Source organism: Solanum dulcamara, chromosome 9, assembly GCF_947179165.1.
Source record: "Solanum dulcamara chromosome 9, daSolDulc1.2, whole genome shotgun sequence".
Lineage (NCBI taxonomy): Eukaryota > Viridiplantae > Streptophyta > Magnoliopsida > Solanales > Solanaceae > Solanum > Solanum dulcamara.
The window spans coordinates 23,030,871-23,047,689 of NC_077245.1; the positions used below are offsets into that span (position 1 = coordinate 23,030,871).

Below are 16,819 nucleotides of genomic sequence, written 5' to 3' on the forward strand. Positions count from 1 at the left end.
TAAAATGCCTACCCCATTCCTATACTTTGATCTACTAAAGAACCAAAGCTTATACCTGTCTACCTCCTTAACTTTAGAACCTACCCATTTGGTCTCTTGGACACAAGCTATATTAATCTTCCTCTTCTTTAGAATCTTAACTAGCTCTATAAATTTTCCCGCTAACGTCCTAATGTTCCAAGAACCTACTCTTAGTCTAGACTCTCCTTTAACCCACTTACCCCTCCTTACCCCCGTCCCCGTCCCCGAGTTATCTTAGTTATATTTTTAATGGTTCTATTTTTATTTTATTTTCATTTGAAACAAATATTGTCCTTTTTAAGTTCATTGATGAAGAGCTTGATTATTTAACAGTTAGTTAGAGTTATGCAAATATTAATAATGCAAAAATTAGTTACAAGAGAATTTATGTATTATTTTATTCATGTATTAGTTATTCAACCTATCTTGCATAAAATAATATATATATTTCTTCATAATTTATACATGTATTAATTATGCGGATTTTTTAATTGCAAACCAAACACCATATTGATTTTATACATGATCAACTTACCTCCTAACCAATTATAAAACACGGTATGCATACCTTACCTCCAAATCAGCTACCAAATGACTACTTTTAAGTGTTGATGATTAAGGACTTGCAAATTATTATTGACATAATATTCATTTTAGCGAACGATTGAATTTCTTTGTGCCGTTTGTTTATAATTTCCATGTGTTGTACTTTACACAGCTAAGGAAAACAAATAAGAATCAGGTCAGGCTACTCCGCTACTGTTGAAGAGGCTAGGAATTACTGACCCTTCAGATTAGACTTGGTAAACTCTTGTCACGGTGAATTAAATTCTGTTCCATGCCCTGTTTCTTGTCAATCACATCGGCAAGTAAGTCGATGAGATGAAGAATTATACCTAGTTGATGAATTAATAGATGGCAAGACAAAGAGTGGACAATTTTTAGCCCATACCATGAGCCCAAGGAATAAAATAGAAATATATGTTTGATGTAAAACCTCATTCGAAGGGAAAAGAATTTTTCTTTTCTTATACTAACATGTAACATTGTTGTTCCTGTGTTTTTCCTACCAATACAATATGGTGTATTTTAATTAGAACAAGTCTTAGAGGATTGAATTAATAAGATTCAAGCTTTCTCTGGCTTTTGTGTAATTTCACAAGCTGAGCAGCAATTTCACCACTCACCTGGTTTTACTGATAATTGTTTGGAACGCATCAGTAGTCATCAAATTGCTGGTAGGTTTGACAACAAACAAAACAAATAATAGGCTTTCATATACATAATCGTGGTGTTTGGACCAGCTTACGTGTACTTCACCTAATTGTAATTTTGGATGAGAAAAAATCACCTAGTGTTTTTTTGTCTCTGCTGGAAGTTGAACCTGAGACCTCATGATTATCAACCACTTCATCGATCATTAGGTCACATTTTTGGATGAAAAGAAATAAAAATAAAAGTACGCTATTAAATAGAGTAATTTTTGTAGTAATACAAAGAAAAAAAATTGATTATTTGCTTATTAGGAAGTACTAGTTTTGGGGACGTGCTTTGCATGTTTATCCCAAAATATTTCATGTTAGTTTTGTATTGCAAATGACATATTTTACCCCTTCAAATCTATTGGTATTTACTAAAAACTATCTATCATTTTTACGATATAAAGTACATATATCTTCCTAATAAAAAGAATACATCCTTAATTATAAAATTGATTAAAAGTGCATAAAGTAAAAATAACTGACTATTGTACAAATACAATTTCAAATGAGTATACAAAATACCCAGGGCCGTCTCAACAAGTTCGAGGCCTAAAGCCAAACTTCATAGAGAGACATTTTTCTTTTAGTTGTCATATGTAAATTGAATTACTATAACATACTCAATGTAATCCTACAAGTGAAGTCTCAAGAAGGTAGGATGTACGTAGACCTTATTAAATAAGAATGTTAACAATGAAAATATTCAATGAAAAAATATAATATAAAGTTAGAATAATAGAATCTGACTCAAAATTTAAAAAGTTTATATAATCATACTAGTATGAATTTGTTGCAGTGCTTAAAATTTAAAGAATACATCTAAAAATAAATTTGATCTTTTTATAGACACAAAACAATAGATTTTGCATAATGCAAAAGGTTGGACCATTTGATCGTCGTTAGAATATTCAATAATGAGATAATAAAAAAATGATTGGAAATAAAAAAAGGTAAATGTAAGAATTATAATGTGGGTTCATGATAATTACCAAAATATAAATAAGTTGACAAAATAGGTAGCCATGTAAAAAAGATGCTATAATTAATTAAATATTATTCAATTTCTCAATTATTACAACGACCTCCACATTAAATAAAGTATCTTTTGAAAAAAATGGTAGCCCTAAAAAAATTGGGGCCCAAAGCAGTTGCTTTAGTGGCCTTATGATCGAGCTGAAAATACCACATGTTAGGCTAATCTATACAAAGCAACAAACCATGGCAAATTCTTAATAATAATAACAACAAAACAATAGAAAGTTGTACAATAGCAACAAACAAGAAACATAAACACTAAACAAAACAAATTAAAAGAGACAAGAAAAGAGAGCATAGAGATTTTTTCATTTTCTTTCAACTGCTTTAAGTGTGTATAATATTGTGTCAAATATCACTATTTATAGAATAGGATTGAAGAACACAAAAAATTGTCATGAATATGTGATTAATCTATTAGAGACCATGGATGAGGATGAGATGTGTGGTTAAAAATCATAATTAATATAATTAGTGGGAGTTACATATTTTCACATAATGAAGAGTTAGTGGTAATAAAATTTATGTAATATACTTCACATTAATATTCAAGAAACTTTATGGTGGTTGATTCATGTACTAATATGGTGATTTACTATTTAATATTTAATTTATTAAATAATTTATAACATTTAAATTTAATGTAGGGGTAAAATCGTAATCTAACTTTTACCTAAAATTCTTTCCACTTTTAATAAATAATAATAATAAATAAATAATAAATATAATAATATAATATGATATAATGTTTGGTTTGACAACCTTTTGGATTGTTAAAGGTGCTTCGAATTGATTTGTATTTCACAAAAACTTTTCTAGTAACGTATTTTCTTATATCTCATAAATGAAATTTGTTTTCACTTGTATTAATATGTAGAATTTTTCATTACTGAAATTTCGACAACTAATTTTTGCCTTTAAAAAATTGTTTTAATTTTTGATGTAGTATTATTTTTTGTATGCTAAGTTTTATTAATAATAAAATTTAAAGATTCATGGTGCTAACACTACATGTCATGAGACTTACGCCTCGACTGTTCTAAGTAAAAGATTTCATTTTACGCTCCTATCTTTGAAGTGGGCATCCTGAGGACGGGTGGTAAAAGTATTTCCAAGAACTACAAGGTTATTCCAAGCTAAAATCTTAAGACCCAACATAAGCAGGCGGTTATGAATTTAGATATCAAGAGGAAGAAGATGAGAATTGCATACGACCATTCAAGAATTAGATGGGGAAGCCAAAGCCCTAGTGATTGGAAAGAAGTTGGTGGCCATGGGGGCTTGGGGAGTAATGGGATGTAAATAGTATGTAGGGTAGGACGGCTGACTGCATTAGGAGACCAATTAGAGAGGTGTTAGGGATCTCGAAGAGTAACCCAAGCGAGCATAAAGTGGATTGATGGTGGAATGATGAGGTCCAAAGAAAAGTGAAAGCCAAGAAGTTGCTTACACGGCATTAGAGGAAAGCTTAGACGAGGAGGACAAGGGGAGGAATAGGGAGAGTAATAAGGCGAAGAAGTGAAGATATCGTTCATGCAATGATATGTAAGTTTCTTTTGTCTGTAAACAGTGCTTTAAGAACAATTCTATGTCACGACACACTATTATTAACTCGATCATTTTTCCATTTGTATGACAGCAGAATGACACTTCCAAGTATATTATTGAAAGGTTGAGCAGACGAGACATGAAAGCCAATAACGTATGTATTATTTTCCTTGAATGCAAGAAATCTGCAGGAACTTGGATATAGAAAAGCAATGTGTTTTCCCTGTATCATGCACTGTCAAGTGTCTGCTTATCATATACTGCTCCCCAGGTGTATCTGCAAGATCATGAGATGGTTACCTCTTCTTCTGAAAGAATGCGCCTGACTTCCTTTGCTATGTCACTGACATGTTTATCTTCACATCCTAGCTCAAGTGAATACGGAAATATTGGCCAACAATGTAAAGAATGATAAATCTAAAGCACGAAAAGTAGGAAACAACAGCTTTTTAGGCGTAAGAAGTTACCTAAGAGGCCAAGGGCTTTATCAAGTTGAAAAAGGTAGTCTCTATTGTGTCCTGAGGGACCTTCTGCATGAGCAATTTGACTGCACAATTCAAATAGACATCAAAAGTTGCCAAACTATAATGCCGATTCCAAAAGTCAAACTCAAAAAAGCTCCCTTTAGATGAAATTAGAATTACAAAGAGTAAGGTAGGTCAAGATGATTTTGCAGTTACCCGTTGTTACAGGTCAAGATGATTTTGGAAAAATAACTATTATTTAAGGGATAAACATAAATAGTCCTGGGATAAAAAAAATAGCCCGGAAATAATATTTTGGTGTCTTGTTTGGTTGGTAAGTTTGGGATAACTTATCCCACTATTTATACCATAGTGATTGGATAAGTTATCCCATATACATAGTGGGATAAGTTATCCCACCTTATTCCAAAATAGCTAATCTCAGGATAATTAATACCGGAATAACTTGTTTCTAACCAAACGAACCCTTAATTTTACAGTTCTGATGCTTAAAAGTAGCTTAACACCCACTCATACACACAGTTCAACAAAACAGTTGCCCACCAAACTTTATCAGAGGAATGTTGGCTATACACAACTTAGAGCATGAAACTAATTACTAACTACATTAATTATTAAAGAAAATTAACAAAAGAGATGTATCCACATCATTGAAATCGACAAAGAATGTTCAAATACATTTATCATGTGTAACAAGCGTATTCAGTCAAGGGAGAAATATGTATGTTCTTGGATTAAATAATAATAAATCTGGGCAGCCCGGTGTACTAAGCTTCCGCCATGTGCGGGTCCGTGGAAAGGCCGGACCACAAGGGTCTATTGTTAGTAAAATATCGTTTTAAACTCATATACTCAAGTGACGAGGATTGTCCAAGTACATATAAGAAAAATACAACTCATATACTTACTTTTGTGTTATGTAACACCTCTTGCACACCCAGGACACGACATTTGGAGTGTGAAGTGGTATAACAAGGGGAACAAAATTGAGTACCCCAACATCAAGGGTGAGATGAGCTTGGCTCTGAAATCATATTGTCACAGCTCATCCACTAGTGATATTGTCCCTTGAACCTAGACCTTCACAGCTTTAAAAAGCGTCAAATCTTAGGCCTACTTCCTTACATACCCAATATTTCTCTTCTATTTGTCGATGTGGATTTGCTTAGCATGTTATTTACATCCTCCTTCTAGGAACTCAACGTCCTCGCTACGGGCTGCCCAACCATCACTTATGGTTGTAAACGGAGTGGCTAAGATACCATGTTAAGAAAATGGATCCTGGGCTTAATCCAAAAGGCTCACTCATGCCGTGAGGATTTTCCAAAATCATATAATAAATCCTGGGCCTAATTCAAAAGGCTAGCTCATGCCGTAAGGATTTTCGAAAATCATATAAGAAATCCTGGGCTTAATCCAAAAGGCTAGCTCATGCCGTAAGGATTTTCCAAAATCATATAAGAAAGGCTACAACACATACACTTTATTGATGTGGAATTCTAACATATATAAATGAATCTCGGCTTTGTTCACATAGGACATCAGTGTCCAGATCATTGGTCAATATCATGTATTTCCTTTTCTTTACAGAAATTTTGACATGGGCTTGTCAATAAGGATGTACTGCCAAATTTAAAAAAAAGAAGAAAAAAAGCAGCGACATATGATACACACCTAGCAATTTCTTCAACAGATGCAGGTCCCAGATAGTTTTCGTTAAGCTTCTTGTCTGGAGACCCAATGTATCTGAATAGTCAACAGTAGTTTTGCATGTTAAATCAAGAAAAAACTGAGTAGAAATTATGTAGTGTGTCAGTTTTGTAACTTACACTAATACACCAGAAACAGCTGGTGCTGATGCTGCAGGCTCCTGGAATGTTGATTTGTTAATGAATCAATTATCATAGAGCAAAGAATGATATATCAACAAGAACTTCCTTTTGGTTAAATGTTAACTTAGTATGACTTACAGTGAAAAGATCTACATAAACCTTCTTGTCATATTGTTTTTCCCTGACTTCAAGGTACTAGATGGAGGAAAAGAAAAGAATATACATTAACAAAATAGAGTCATTCAATGATGTGATTTAGGCCACATGAATACCATTATAATAATAGAATTGTAACCAGACAAACAAAAAAAGCACCGTCATACAAGTGAAAGCTTGAAGCTCGATTAATATTTGGAAGACTGGAACCAGTAAATTGTCAAACTTGTACAGAAATTGGGGGAACCAAAAAAGTACAGCAGTCAAGCACAAAAAGAGAATGCAAAAGCGCAGATAGCTATGGTAGACCTCTGCTGTCAAAGTGAATATATGGTCTATCCTTGGAGAATGCTGCAGAGGAAATCTGTGTATGTGGAACAAGAGCAAACTGATAATAGTTTTGGTCAAAAGCCGTAAATCGTAGAATTTACTACATATTTCAAAATCAAAATGCTTAAAGAATAAAAAAATCATCTAACATAACCAGACAAAAAGAAGGCAAAGATAAAGAAAAAAAGAGAACCTTGAAAAACAAAAAGCTTAGAATAATACTTTATAGGGGAGCCAAATCTTTTGGACTCAAGTTGGGATGCAGTTTAAAAATTCATCGAAGTGAACATGAGCATTTATTTGATATTTGTACATATACCCAAATCTAAATATTAAAGGTTCTAGATTTCCTTTCGGAAAATCAATTACCCACAAAGTGAATTCCAGAAGTTCTGGAATCCCTTTTAGGAATTCTCTCAAGAAAATACTATTTTTAAGAGGCCACTGGCAAGTCAAGACTAGTTCAGCTTCTCTTTCATAGCATAAGGGCTGACAAATTACAACCAACCACTTTAATATGACTTTCTAAGGCAACATCAGAGATTCTGCATATAGTGTAGTAAAAAAAAACCAGTGATTATGCATTTTGTAATTGATGCATGCTTCATTGCCTGGCAACTGAATGGTTTCCTCATTCAATTAGAGATCCATGCCTAGTAAGACACCTTCAAGCTTAATGTTTCATTTCCAGCTTTGTGGTATATTAGCTCTTTTTTAATGGATAAATACATATAAGAGATAAAGCATGGAACACTGCTGTTGATCATTTTTGGAGCAGACGTGAGATTCCAATGAGCATCGACCACTAATTGCCCCTTGTTTGTGGACAGGGGAGTTCCCCTTTCTGATGCTATAAGTAATAACACTACTCTAATGAAAAGTTAGAAACTTTGCACGCATATAATAGCTTGAAAAAATATATGGTTTAACTGACTTTACTATTTCTTTCAATCAGCTTGTTCCCAAAAATTCTAAATTAGACCACATGTTACCTCCTTAAAGCTGTAACTTACTCTATCAAGTCAATATACAAAGCAGATGTCTCCTCGACTTGTCAGGGCATAAAGTCAATAGATTTTAAGACAGCAAGATAACACTTGATTACTTTCGAACAGTAAGAATGAAATGTGCCTCAAATGTATATCTCACAATAGCATAAATTTTGAATTCTCACATATGGTTTTTGGTTTTTCAATAAAGAAATTTACAAAATTACGGAGAAAGACTTTGAGAGAAAAATACTGCAATGAGGCCAAAGAGAATTATTTTATTTTGCTTTCTTGGACTCTACATTTATAAGAACAAAAACAGTAAAAAGATAATGGTAAACTAGCCTAGAATATCTCTGCAAAATATCTTAATAAACTAACTACTAATTAATAGGAAAAACTAGCTAACCAACTATTAAATTGGATTTATTCAAAAACTAAGCAGTAAAATAAAGTTACTGTAGTTCAAAAACATAATTCTAACAGTCTTCCTTGCTTGAGGAACTGCAGATTCTAGACTTGGCTGGAATTGACCTCATGAACAAATCTGTCAATTCATCTTTTGTCCTACAAGACTTGTGTGCATCTTCTGTTGAATTAAATGAGAAGCTTTTATCTCTCATTTCAACTTGTAAAATCTCTTGCATAGTGGAATCAAAGATCCATCAATATTTGTCCCCAAATAATAATTTAAATCCTTTTTCCATTAACTGACCAACACTCAACAAACTTTTATCAATATTAAACACATAAAGAACATCTTCAATTATTTTTGTACCTGAACTTGAATTGATTGCAATAGACCATTTTCCTTTTGCAGGAATATAGTCATCATTTCTAATTCTGACTTTCTTATTTTCCAAACTATTTTAAAAAAATTCTTTCATATGTCATATGGTTGGTACAACCCCTATCAATCATCCAAAAGTCAGATTTTTTGGTTGAAAAATAGGTTGCTACAAATAAGTGGTCTTTTTCTTCTTCAGTGGTGACTTGGGTAACTGCTTCATCTTTTTGAAATTTGCTTTTGCAAATTACAGCTTCATGACCAAGTTGTTTGCAGATCTTGCATTGTGCATCTGGTCTCTTCCAACACTTATATAGAGGATGTCCATTTTTGCCACAGTGCTGACAAGGTGGTAATTTTTCAAGAATTTACTCTTGCTTTGAGTTTTGTGGCTGGCTACTAATGTTTCTTCAACCATGCCATCTTGCCTCATAAGCCTTCCTGTGCCTGCAAAGAATTTAACAATTCTGCCAAGGTAATTTTGGACAGATCTTGTGTGTTTTCCAAAGTAATTATACATGCTTCATATCTTCCGTGTATTGTTACAAGAATTTTTTCAACAATTCTTGAATCTTTAAATTCAGTGCCTAGTAGTCTTACCTTGTTAACAATACCAAACAATCTGTCAAAGTATTTCTTGACTGTTTCTGACTCTTTCATTCTCAGCAATTCGAATTTCATCATTAAATTTAATACCTTCATTCCTCGTATTCTTTCATCTCCAGCATATTCTTTCTTCAAATAGTCACAAATTTCTTTTGGTGATGCGAGAGTCATGATTCTCGTGAAAATAGTTGTTGAAACAACAACAAACAAAGTTGCTTTTGCCTTGGACTTAGTGATTTTTTTTTCTTATGACTCTTGATTTGGGCCACTGTGGGATTATTAGGCGGCGGATTAACTTCATAATCCTCTTCCACGGCTTCCCAAAGATCAAGAGCCTCCAAGTAGGCTTCCATTCTCACAGCCCATAGTTGATAGTTCTCACCATCAAAAATACGAGGAGCCAATTCGTGAAAAACTATTTTCGGAATCCATTTTTTCACTCACAGGTCCCTCAAGAAAAAAGCTCTAGATACCAATTGTTGGATTTTCAATAAAGAAATTAAGAAAAATACGGAGAAAGACTTTGAGAGAAAAATATTACAATGAGGCCAAAGAACAACAACAACAACAACAACATACCCAATAGGATCTCACAAGTGGGGTCTGGGGAAGGTAGGGTGTACGCAGACCTTACCACTACCTCATAGAGATAGAGAGGTTGTTTCCGAAAGACCCTCAGCTCAAAAGACACATTCCCAAGTATAAGTAAAAATAAATAAGTAAATAAATACATAAGTAAAATAAATAAATACATATATATATACGGGGAGAGATAGAAAGAGCATATTGATAAAAAAAACGATGCAAGTTTTACAAGATAGAAAATTATTTTATTTTGCTTTCTTGGACTCTACATTTATAAGAACAAAAACAATAAAAACATAATGGTAAACTAGCCTAGAATATCTCTGCAAAATATCTTAATAAACTAATTACTAATAAATAGAAAAAACTAGCTAAGCAACTATTCACTTGAATTTATTCAAAAACTAAGCAGTACAATAAAGTTAATGCAGTTCAAAAGCATAATTCTAACAATGGTAAACACAAGCATAAAATATATCATATAGTTTACAATCTTTCATATGGAGAAAGGATAAAATAAAGGAAAACGTATATAAGAAGACGTACCGTCAGTGCAACTTCTTGATCTTCCTTCTTCGTTATCTTGTAGGCCATACCCCACTGCAAATGAAAACAATCATCAGTTTCAACTATTGGGAATTAGTCCCAAGTAAGAAGATAAATTTCATTACATAAAATAGCATTCACAAGCCCCTTCGTTCCTTTTTCTCATTGAGGAGGTATGTTGTTGCTGTAAAGAAAATGCTGCAGATTATGCATTGCACTGCTTAAGCAGAGACTTCACCACTAAGTTGATCAGTAGCTCTAAGAAAGCAAGGAGAAAGGGATACACACTGTTGCGGTTTGATACACAAGAGGAAAGGGAAGGATATAGCTTTATTATCTTCTTTCAGAGTATACACACTTCATACTCTTTCCTTTTTTTCCCCTTTGCATCAATCAGCCATTTGAGTAACAGGAATAGAAAATAAAAGAACAGACGGTCATTGAATCAGACACTATTTTTCTTTGCATCAATCAGACATTGCTTTGGACATATTTAATGTTGATTTAACATGACAATATCAGCCATTGAATCACATTAATACCTAGTGCATTAAGACTAACTGTAACAAACGAATTGTAAAGAAGTGCATATAGAAGGAAATGATGTGCATCATCACCTGTGAATCCATACAACAACCTAAAAGACTGAAAGTGTTCATTTTCCGGGACAACTGAAAGACATATAAAAGAAGGCTCCTCATATTAACATCCTAACCTAGACCAAGCAGCCAGCCAATAGCTTCTAAGAAGCATCCAATGAGACAAAGGCAGCCTATACCAAATCTCTAGCAGTACTCTATGAACACATTAGGCATCCAGTAGTGAGAAGAAATGTGCATACTCCAATGGCACCAATAACATAAATCAACATCATATGAAGTTGTTTCTTCCTTCAAGACAAAGTAACAGATAAATTCTTCTTGCCCTCTATAAAAAGCATGATCTACCTTCTTTTACACTTGAAGGAACTAGGAAGTGCACCAGCTCGAAACAACTCTCATTTAGTTTCCAGGCAACTCTACTATGCAGAATACTTTGAGAAAGCTTGCCCACAAAGACTTAATGTACAGTTCTGTTATATAATTTCTACTAATCCCTTTAGCAAATGTATAGACAAAATTGGAGGTATTAGACTTGCTTGAAGAATCTTATTCAGATAAAAGAAGACAACATACCGGTGGAAAAAGATGAAGGATGATTTTAATATATTTCTCTTGTTTAGATTGGAACGAACAACAACGGAAACATTAAAAAAGGAAGTACCTTCAAGAAAAAATTAGGATCCATATATATGATAATCTATTCGCCATTTTCAGTTTCCTTTTCGTACAGACATTTGAAAAAGAAGTGAACTTTCCATCACCTTATGTGATTAATTTTAATCTAAAAACACAAACAATTATTGATGAGGAACTTCAATATTTGGAAAGCATCAACATCGTCCAACTCTATGGTGGGATCAATCAGGGGACATGACAGACAATAATCAAGGCTTCAATTGATTTAACTGTCTAGTTTGCTCCCTTCTTAACATACACAATAGTACTTCTAGATCAATAGTTATGGAACGAATCAAATCCATTGAGTTCACCTGTCCTATCAAACACCTTTCCTTTTCTTTGGAAGGAAAAATTAGATGATATTACTTTATTTCTGTCGGCAGCTTCCTGAAGAATATTAAAACAGCAGGATGAAAATGCCAAAAGGAAAAAATAAAAATAGTCACCTTCTTGAAGCATTTCAGATTAAGGAAATGAAAATCAGCACACACAAATAGGAGAAAAAGAGAAGGCCATACACAGGAAACTAGAAAGAAATTTCCTGCTAATCTTTAGTACAACAACAAAAACATATCCAGTGTAATCCCACGAGTGGGGTCTTGGAAGGGTAGAGCGTACGTAAACCTTACCCCTACCTTGGGAGGTGGAGGAGTTATTTACGATAGACCCTCAACTCAAGGAAAAGCAATTCAAAGCAGATCGGCAAAGAAATGACGAAGTGGAGAAGCTATGGCAACATGTTAAATCTTTAGTTTCACAAAAAAAAAAAGGAAAAAATTAAACTTTTTTGCAATCTCTTTGAACTCTTCCATCGTCATAAACTTGGCAATCAGATAAAATTAAGAATTGAGAGACATGGATAAGTTGGGAAAAAGAGACAAACAAGGTAGTCAATTCATTGACAAGTAAAGAAAGACATGAGATGGGTAACACTCACACAAACTTCTCCTTCAGCAGGCTCCAGTGTAGCTGTTCTACCTGGGAATTCTGGTGTCCCTCTGTGATCAGTACTGCCTACATAACACATATTCATACTATTAACTTTCATATTTAAATCCAAAATAAATTAATCATTTTATTTTTTTTGAAAACATTGTTTTGATACCAGTCATATAGTTGTGAAAGATTTATTTTTTCAGTTTGACTCGCATGTGACATAGTATACATTTCACAAGCATTCAATGTACATACAAGAAAGAGGTTTTACCTTGATAAAAGACACGACGATAGCCTTTGATGAAACCGACAAGACGATCATCGTAGTTAAAGCCTGGCTTCCAAATTAGAGATCCATATCCAAATACCCACATCACCATTTTATTTTTTACCCCCTCTCGAATCTCTTCGAGAGAGAGCAGATGAAATTTGAGCAGAAGCAAGGCTGTTGTGGATTGGTTAATACCTTTCTATACAAAAAATTATTAGCAACCAATGCCGACATGCCAAGACAGGATCGTATTTCACTAAAAATATCCTTCACAAAAATGTGTTTAATTAATAGTTTTCTCTAAAAAGTAATAGTTTGGTAAAAAAAATGTGTGTTGATAATAGTTTGACACAAAAAGTTCTTTTCCTAATATATATAATATTATTATTTTTTTAAAACACATTTTTCTCTAATAAAAGTACATTATTTTTAAAGAACTCTTTTGTTTTAAAATTCCTTTAACTAATAAAAAAAGTAAAAGCAATTTTATTCTTCTTAATCTCTTTTTATTAATTCAAATAGAATGATCTCATGTAGGGGTGTTTACAGTTTGGATTAAACCCGATTCAAACCGAAAAAATAAATCAAATCGATCAAATAAATCGATTTTTTATTTGGTTTGATTTTACATTTTTAAAAATTGATAATATTCAGTTTGATTTTGGTTTCGTTCAAAAAAATCGAAGAAATAACTGAATAGAACCAACAAAATATATACATATTTTTTTATAATTATATATACATAATATATTATTTTTTATGAACATTTTTTATGAACACTTTTTATGCAACCAAATTGAAACAGATAACAACCAAACCGATGGATGTATGTTTTATTCGGTTTGGTTGGTTTTAATAATTTTAAAATCGATTAAATTGGTTTGATTTTGATTTTGACCAATAAACGACCCGTGAATACCCCTAATCTCATGTACTTTTTCAATTGATAATATAGCTCATATGTATAAAACCATAGTAATGATCATAATTTTTTTTTAGAACTCTTATGATTGGTAAACATATCAATATGAACACCATAGATATAGTGTTTCCAAATCTTCAAAGCAAACACAACCGCCGCTAGGTTCAAGTCATGAGTCACATAGTTCTTTTCATCCACCTTAAGTTGTCTAGAAGCATATGCCATCACCTTACTATTTTGGATCAAGACACAGCCAAGCCCAATCCTTGAAGCATCAAAATACACAACAAAACCATAGGATCCTTACGGTAAAGTCAAAACTAAGGCTGAAGTGAGTCGATCTTTCAACTCTTGGAAACTCCTCTCACAAACTTTGGACCATTGAAATTTCACCTTCTTTTGAGTCAAAGTATTCAAAGGTGATGCAATAGAAGAAAATCCTTCTACATACTGTGTATAATAACCGGCTAGGCCTAAAAAACTCCAAATATTTGAAAGAGATAAAGGTCTAGGCCAATTCCTCACCGCCTCGATCTTCTTTGGATCAACTTGAATACCATCAATTGAAACAATATGGCCAAAAAACTCCATTGACCTCAATCAAAACTCACACTTGTTAAACTTAACAAATAACTGACGATCCTTGAGAATTTGCAAGACAATCTTCAAATGATCAACATGCTCAACCTCACTCCAAAAATAGATCAAAATATCATCAATGAACATGATGAAAAACATATCCAAATATTTCCTAAAGACCCTGTTCATCAAATCCATAAATGTTGCAGGAGCATTTGTTAGTCCAAAAGACAAAACCAAAAATTCAAAGTGATTATATAGAGTTCTAAAAACCTTTTTCATAATGTCACACTCCCTCACTCGAAACTAATGATAACCCGATCAAAGATCGATCTTTGAGAAATAACTTATTATCAAAGATCGATCTTTGAGAAATAACTTACTTTTTGAACTTGACCGAACAAGTTACTGGTCCTTGAAATGAGATACTTATTCTTAATTGTGACCTTGTTCAATTGTCGATAATCAATACACATACGAAGAGAACCATCCTTCTTTCGAACAAAGAGAATCGGAGCACCTCATGGTGAGATACTCGATCTAATGAAGCCCTTATCCAACAAGTCCTTTAACTGATCCTTCTACCGGAGCCATTCTATAAGTAATGATAAAGATAGGCTGGTTATAGGGAAGTAGATCAATACCAAAGTCTATTTTCCTTTCAGGAGGGATACCCGAAAGATTATCGAGAAAAACTTCCGGAAACTTATTAACACCAAAAACTGACTCAAGAGTAGGAGCTTTGAAATTCGTATCCCTAACCCGTACAAGATGATAGATACAACCTTTGAAAATCAATTTCTAAATTTTAAGGCACGAGAGGAATTGACCCTTAAATAAGAAATTACTATTCTTCCATTCTAAGACTGGCTCATTAGGAAGCTGAAATTTAATCACTCGGGTTTTACAATCGATAGAGGCATAACATGCATGAAGCCAATTCATACCAATGATATATCAAAATCAGTCATATCAAGTTCTACAAGATCAGCTGAGGTGACTTTATGAAAAATTGAGACTGGACAATTTTTATAGACTTATTTAGCCAAAATTGAATCACTAATATGAGTATAGACTGAAAAAGGCTCTAACAAGACTTCAAGACTAACATCAAGCTTCATAGGAAGATATGGAGTAACAAAAGAAAGATTTGTTCCCTAATCTAACAAGGCATAAATATCAAACTAAAAAACTCATAATATACTAGTCACACATCGAGAGAATCCTCCAACTCTTATCGAGTTTGAAGAGCATAGAATTTATTTTGGCGATGACCATCACCTGAACCTAATAAAGCACTTCGCTGAGTCGGACGATCGGAAGTAGAAGTCCGAGACTGAGAACGACCACCTCTAATTCTACCTGCACTAGAAGGATAATCTCTCACTCTATAACCCATCTTGCCGCATCCATAACAAGCATCAGAACCCGCTAAATAATCACCTCGATGGCTCTTTCCACACTTTCTACATGCGGGGATAGTATGACCACTTGGAGCACTCCCTTAAGGCTTAGCATTAGACACCTTATCCTTGTTGAATTTCGAAATTGGAGCATTAGAAGAATGTTGACAAGGAAACTTTTGGCAAAACTGAGAACGACTATCATTATCGGACCTCGAATATGAAAGGTCACCACTATCGATCCTTTCCCTCTTTATCTCTCTAGGCTTTTCCTTGAGATTTTCTTCCTCAATTTGCTCGGCATGAATCATCAACATTGAGATGTCCATCTCTTTGATCAACATGGCATTTCTACATTCTTTGAGTACCAAGTTCAAAATATCCGAAACAAACTTGTTCATACAAGCTCTAGAGTCGGCAACCATGAATGGAATATATTTAGACAATTGAGTAAACTTCAAGACATATTCCCTCAGGCTCATGTTACATTACTTCAAGTTAATGAAATCTTGAATTTTGGCTTCCCTCAACTCAAGAGGAAAGAAACGATCTAGAAATGCATCTTTGAACTCCTCCCAATCTAAAGGATCCGCATCCCTAGCTCTTTCATTCTTTCTTTGATCAAACCAAATTTGGGACACACCCTTCAATTAATATGCGGCTAAGTCCACCTTCTCCATCGGACTAACTCCCATTATGTCAACAATCTTGTGAATACCCTCTATGAACTCTTGTAGATCCTCGTCCATTAAACCATGAAACTCTAGAGGGTTCATCCGTGTGAAGTCATGCACCCGAGTAGCCGTCGTACCCATACTTAGATTCACGAGAGCAACCACCTCACTGTTGGGTGCCGCCATATCTTGGGCAAGCACTTGAAAAGCCCCTCTAAACTTAGCATGAGAGACTAGCTCGACCAAGAGATTATTAGAAGCTTGTTGCTCCTCATTCACGTTTGCATTAGCATTTCTTCTTACGTAGGCTCTTCGTGGAGGCATAATTCTGTAATCACAAAGAACAAGAGTTAAAAAAAAAACTTAGAGAGTTCAACTGTATTGCACAACGTAAGAATGGTGAAAGAAGTGAAGTTTCCTAAATGTCTCATAGCCTCTCGTTCATATATATGGCGCGCTTCATACCCATGAACAAAATTCTACTCGACGCGACATGTCAAACACCTTAGAACTCTTGAACCTTATGCTCTAATATCAAGTTTGTCACTTAAGTTAGACCCTAGATGTGACAT

The 16,819-nt window shown here is 33.8% G+C and overlaps 1 protein-coding gene across 2 annotated transcripts; it reads right to left on the reverse strand.

The window, feature by feature from the left end:
* Positions 1–3,837: 3,837 nt before the first annotated feature.
* Positions 3,838–12,890, reverse strand: LOC129902764 (gamma-glutamylcyclotransferase 2-3). 2 transcript variants are annotated; one of them, XM_055978150.1, is made up of 8 exons: positions 12,670–12,890; positions 12,400–12,476; positions 10,183–10,236; positions 6,322–6,378; positions 6,181–6,221; positions 6,026–6,097; positions 4,334–4,413; positions 3,838–4,231 (listed from the first exon to the last, which is right to left on the reverse strand). In XM_055978150.1, the coding sequence occupies exons 1-8, from the start codon at positions 12,776–12,778 to the stop codon at positions 4,152–4,154; spliced, it is 570 nt and encodes a 189-aa protein (XP_055834125.1). In that variant the 5' UTR covers positions 12,779–12,890; the 3' UTR covers positions 3,838–4,151. The 2 variants fall into 2 exon arrangements, with proteins under 2 accessions (XP_055834125.1, XP_055834126.1); XM_055978151.1 differs by lacking the exon at positions 6,322–6,378.
* Between the last annotated feature and the right edge of the window lie 3,929 nt (positions 12,891–16,819).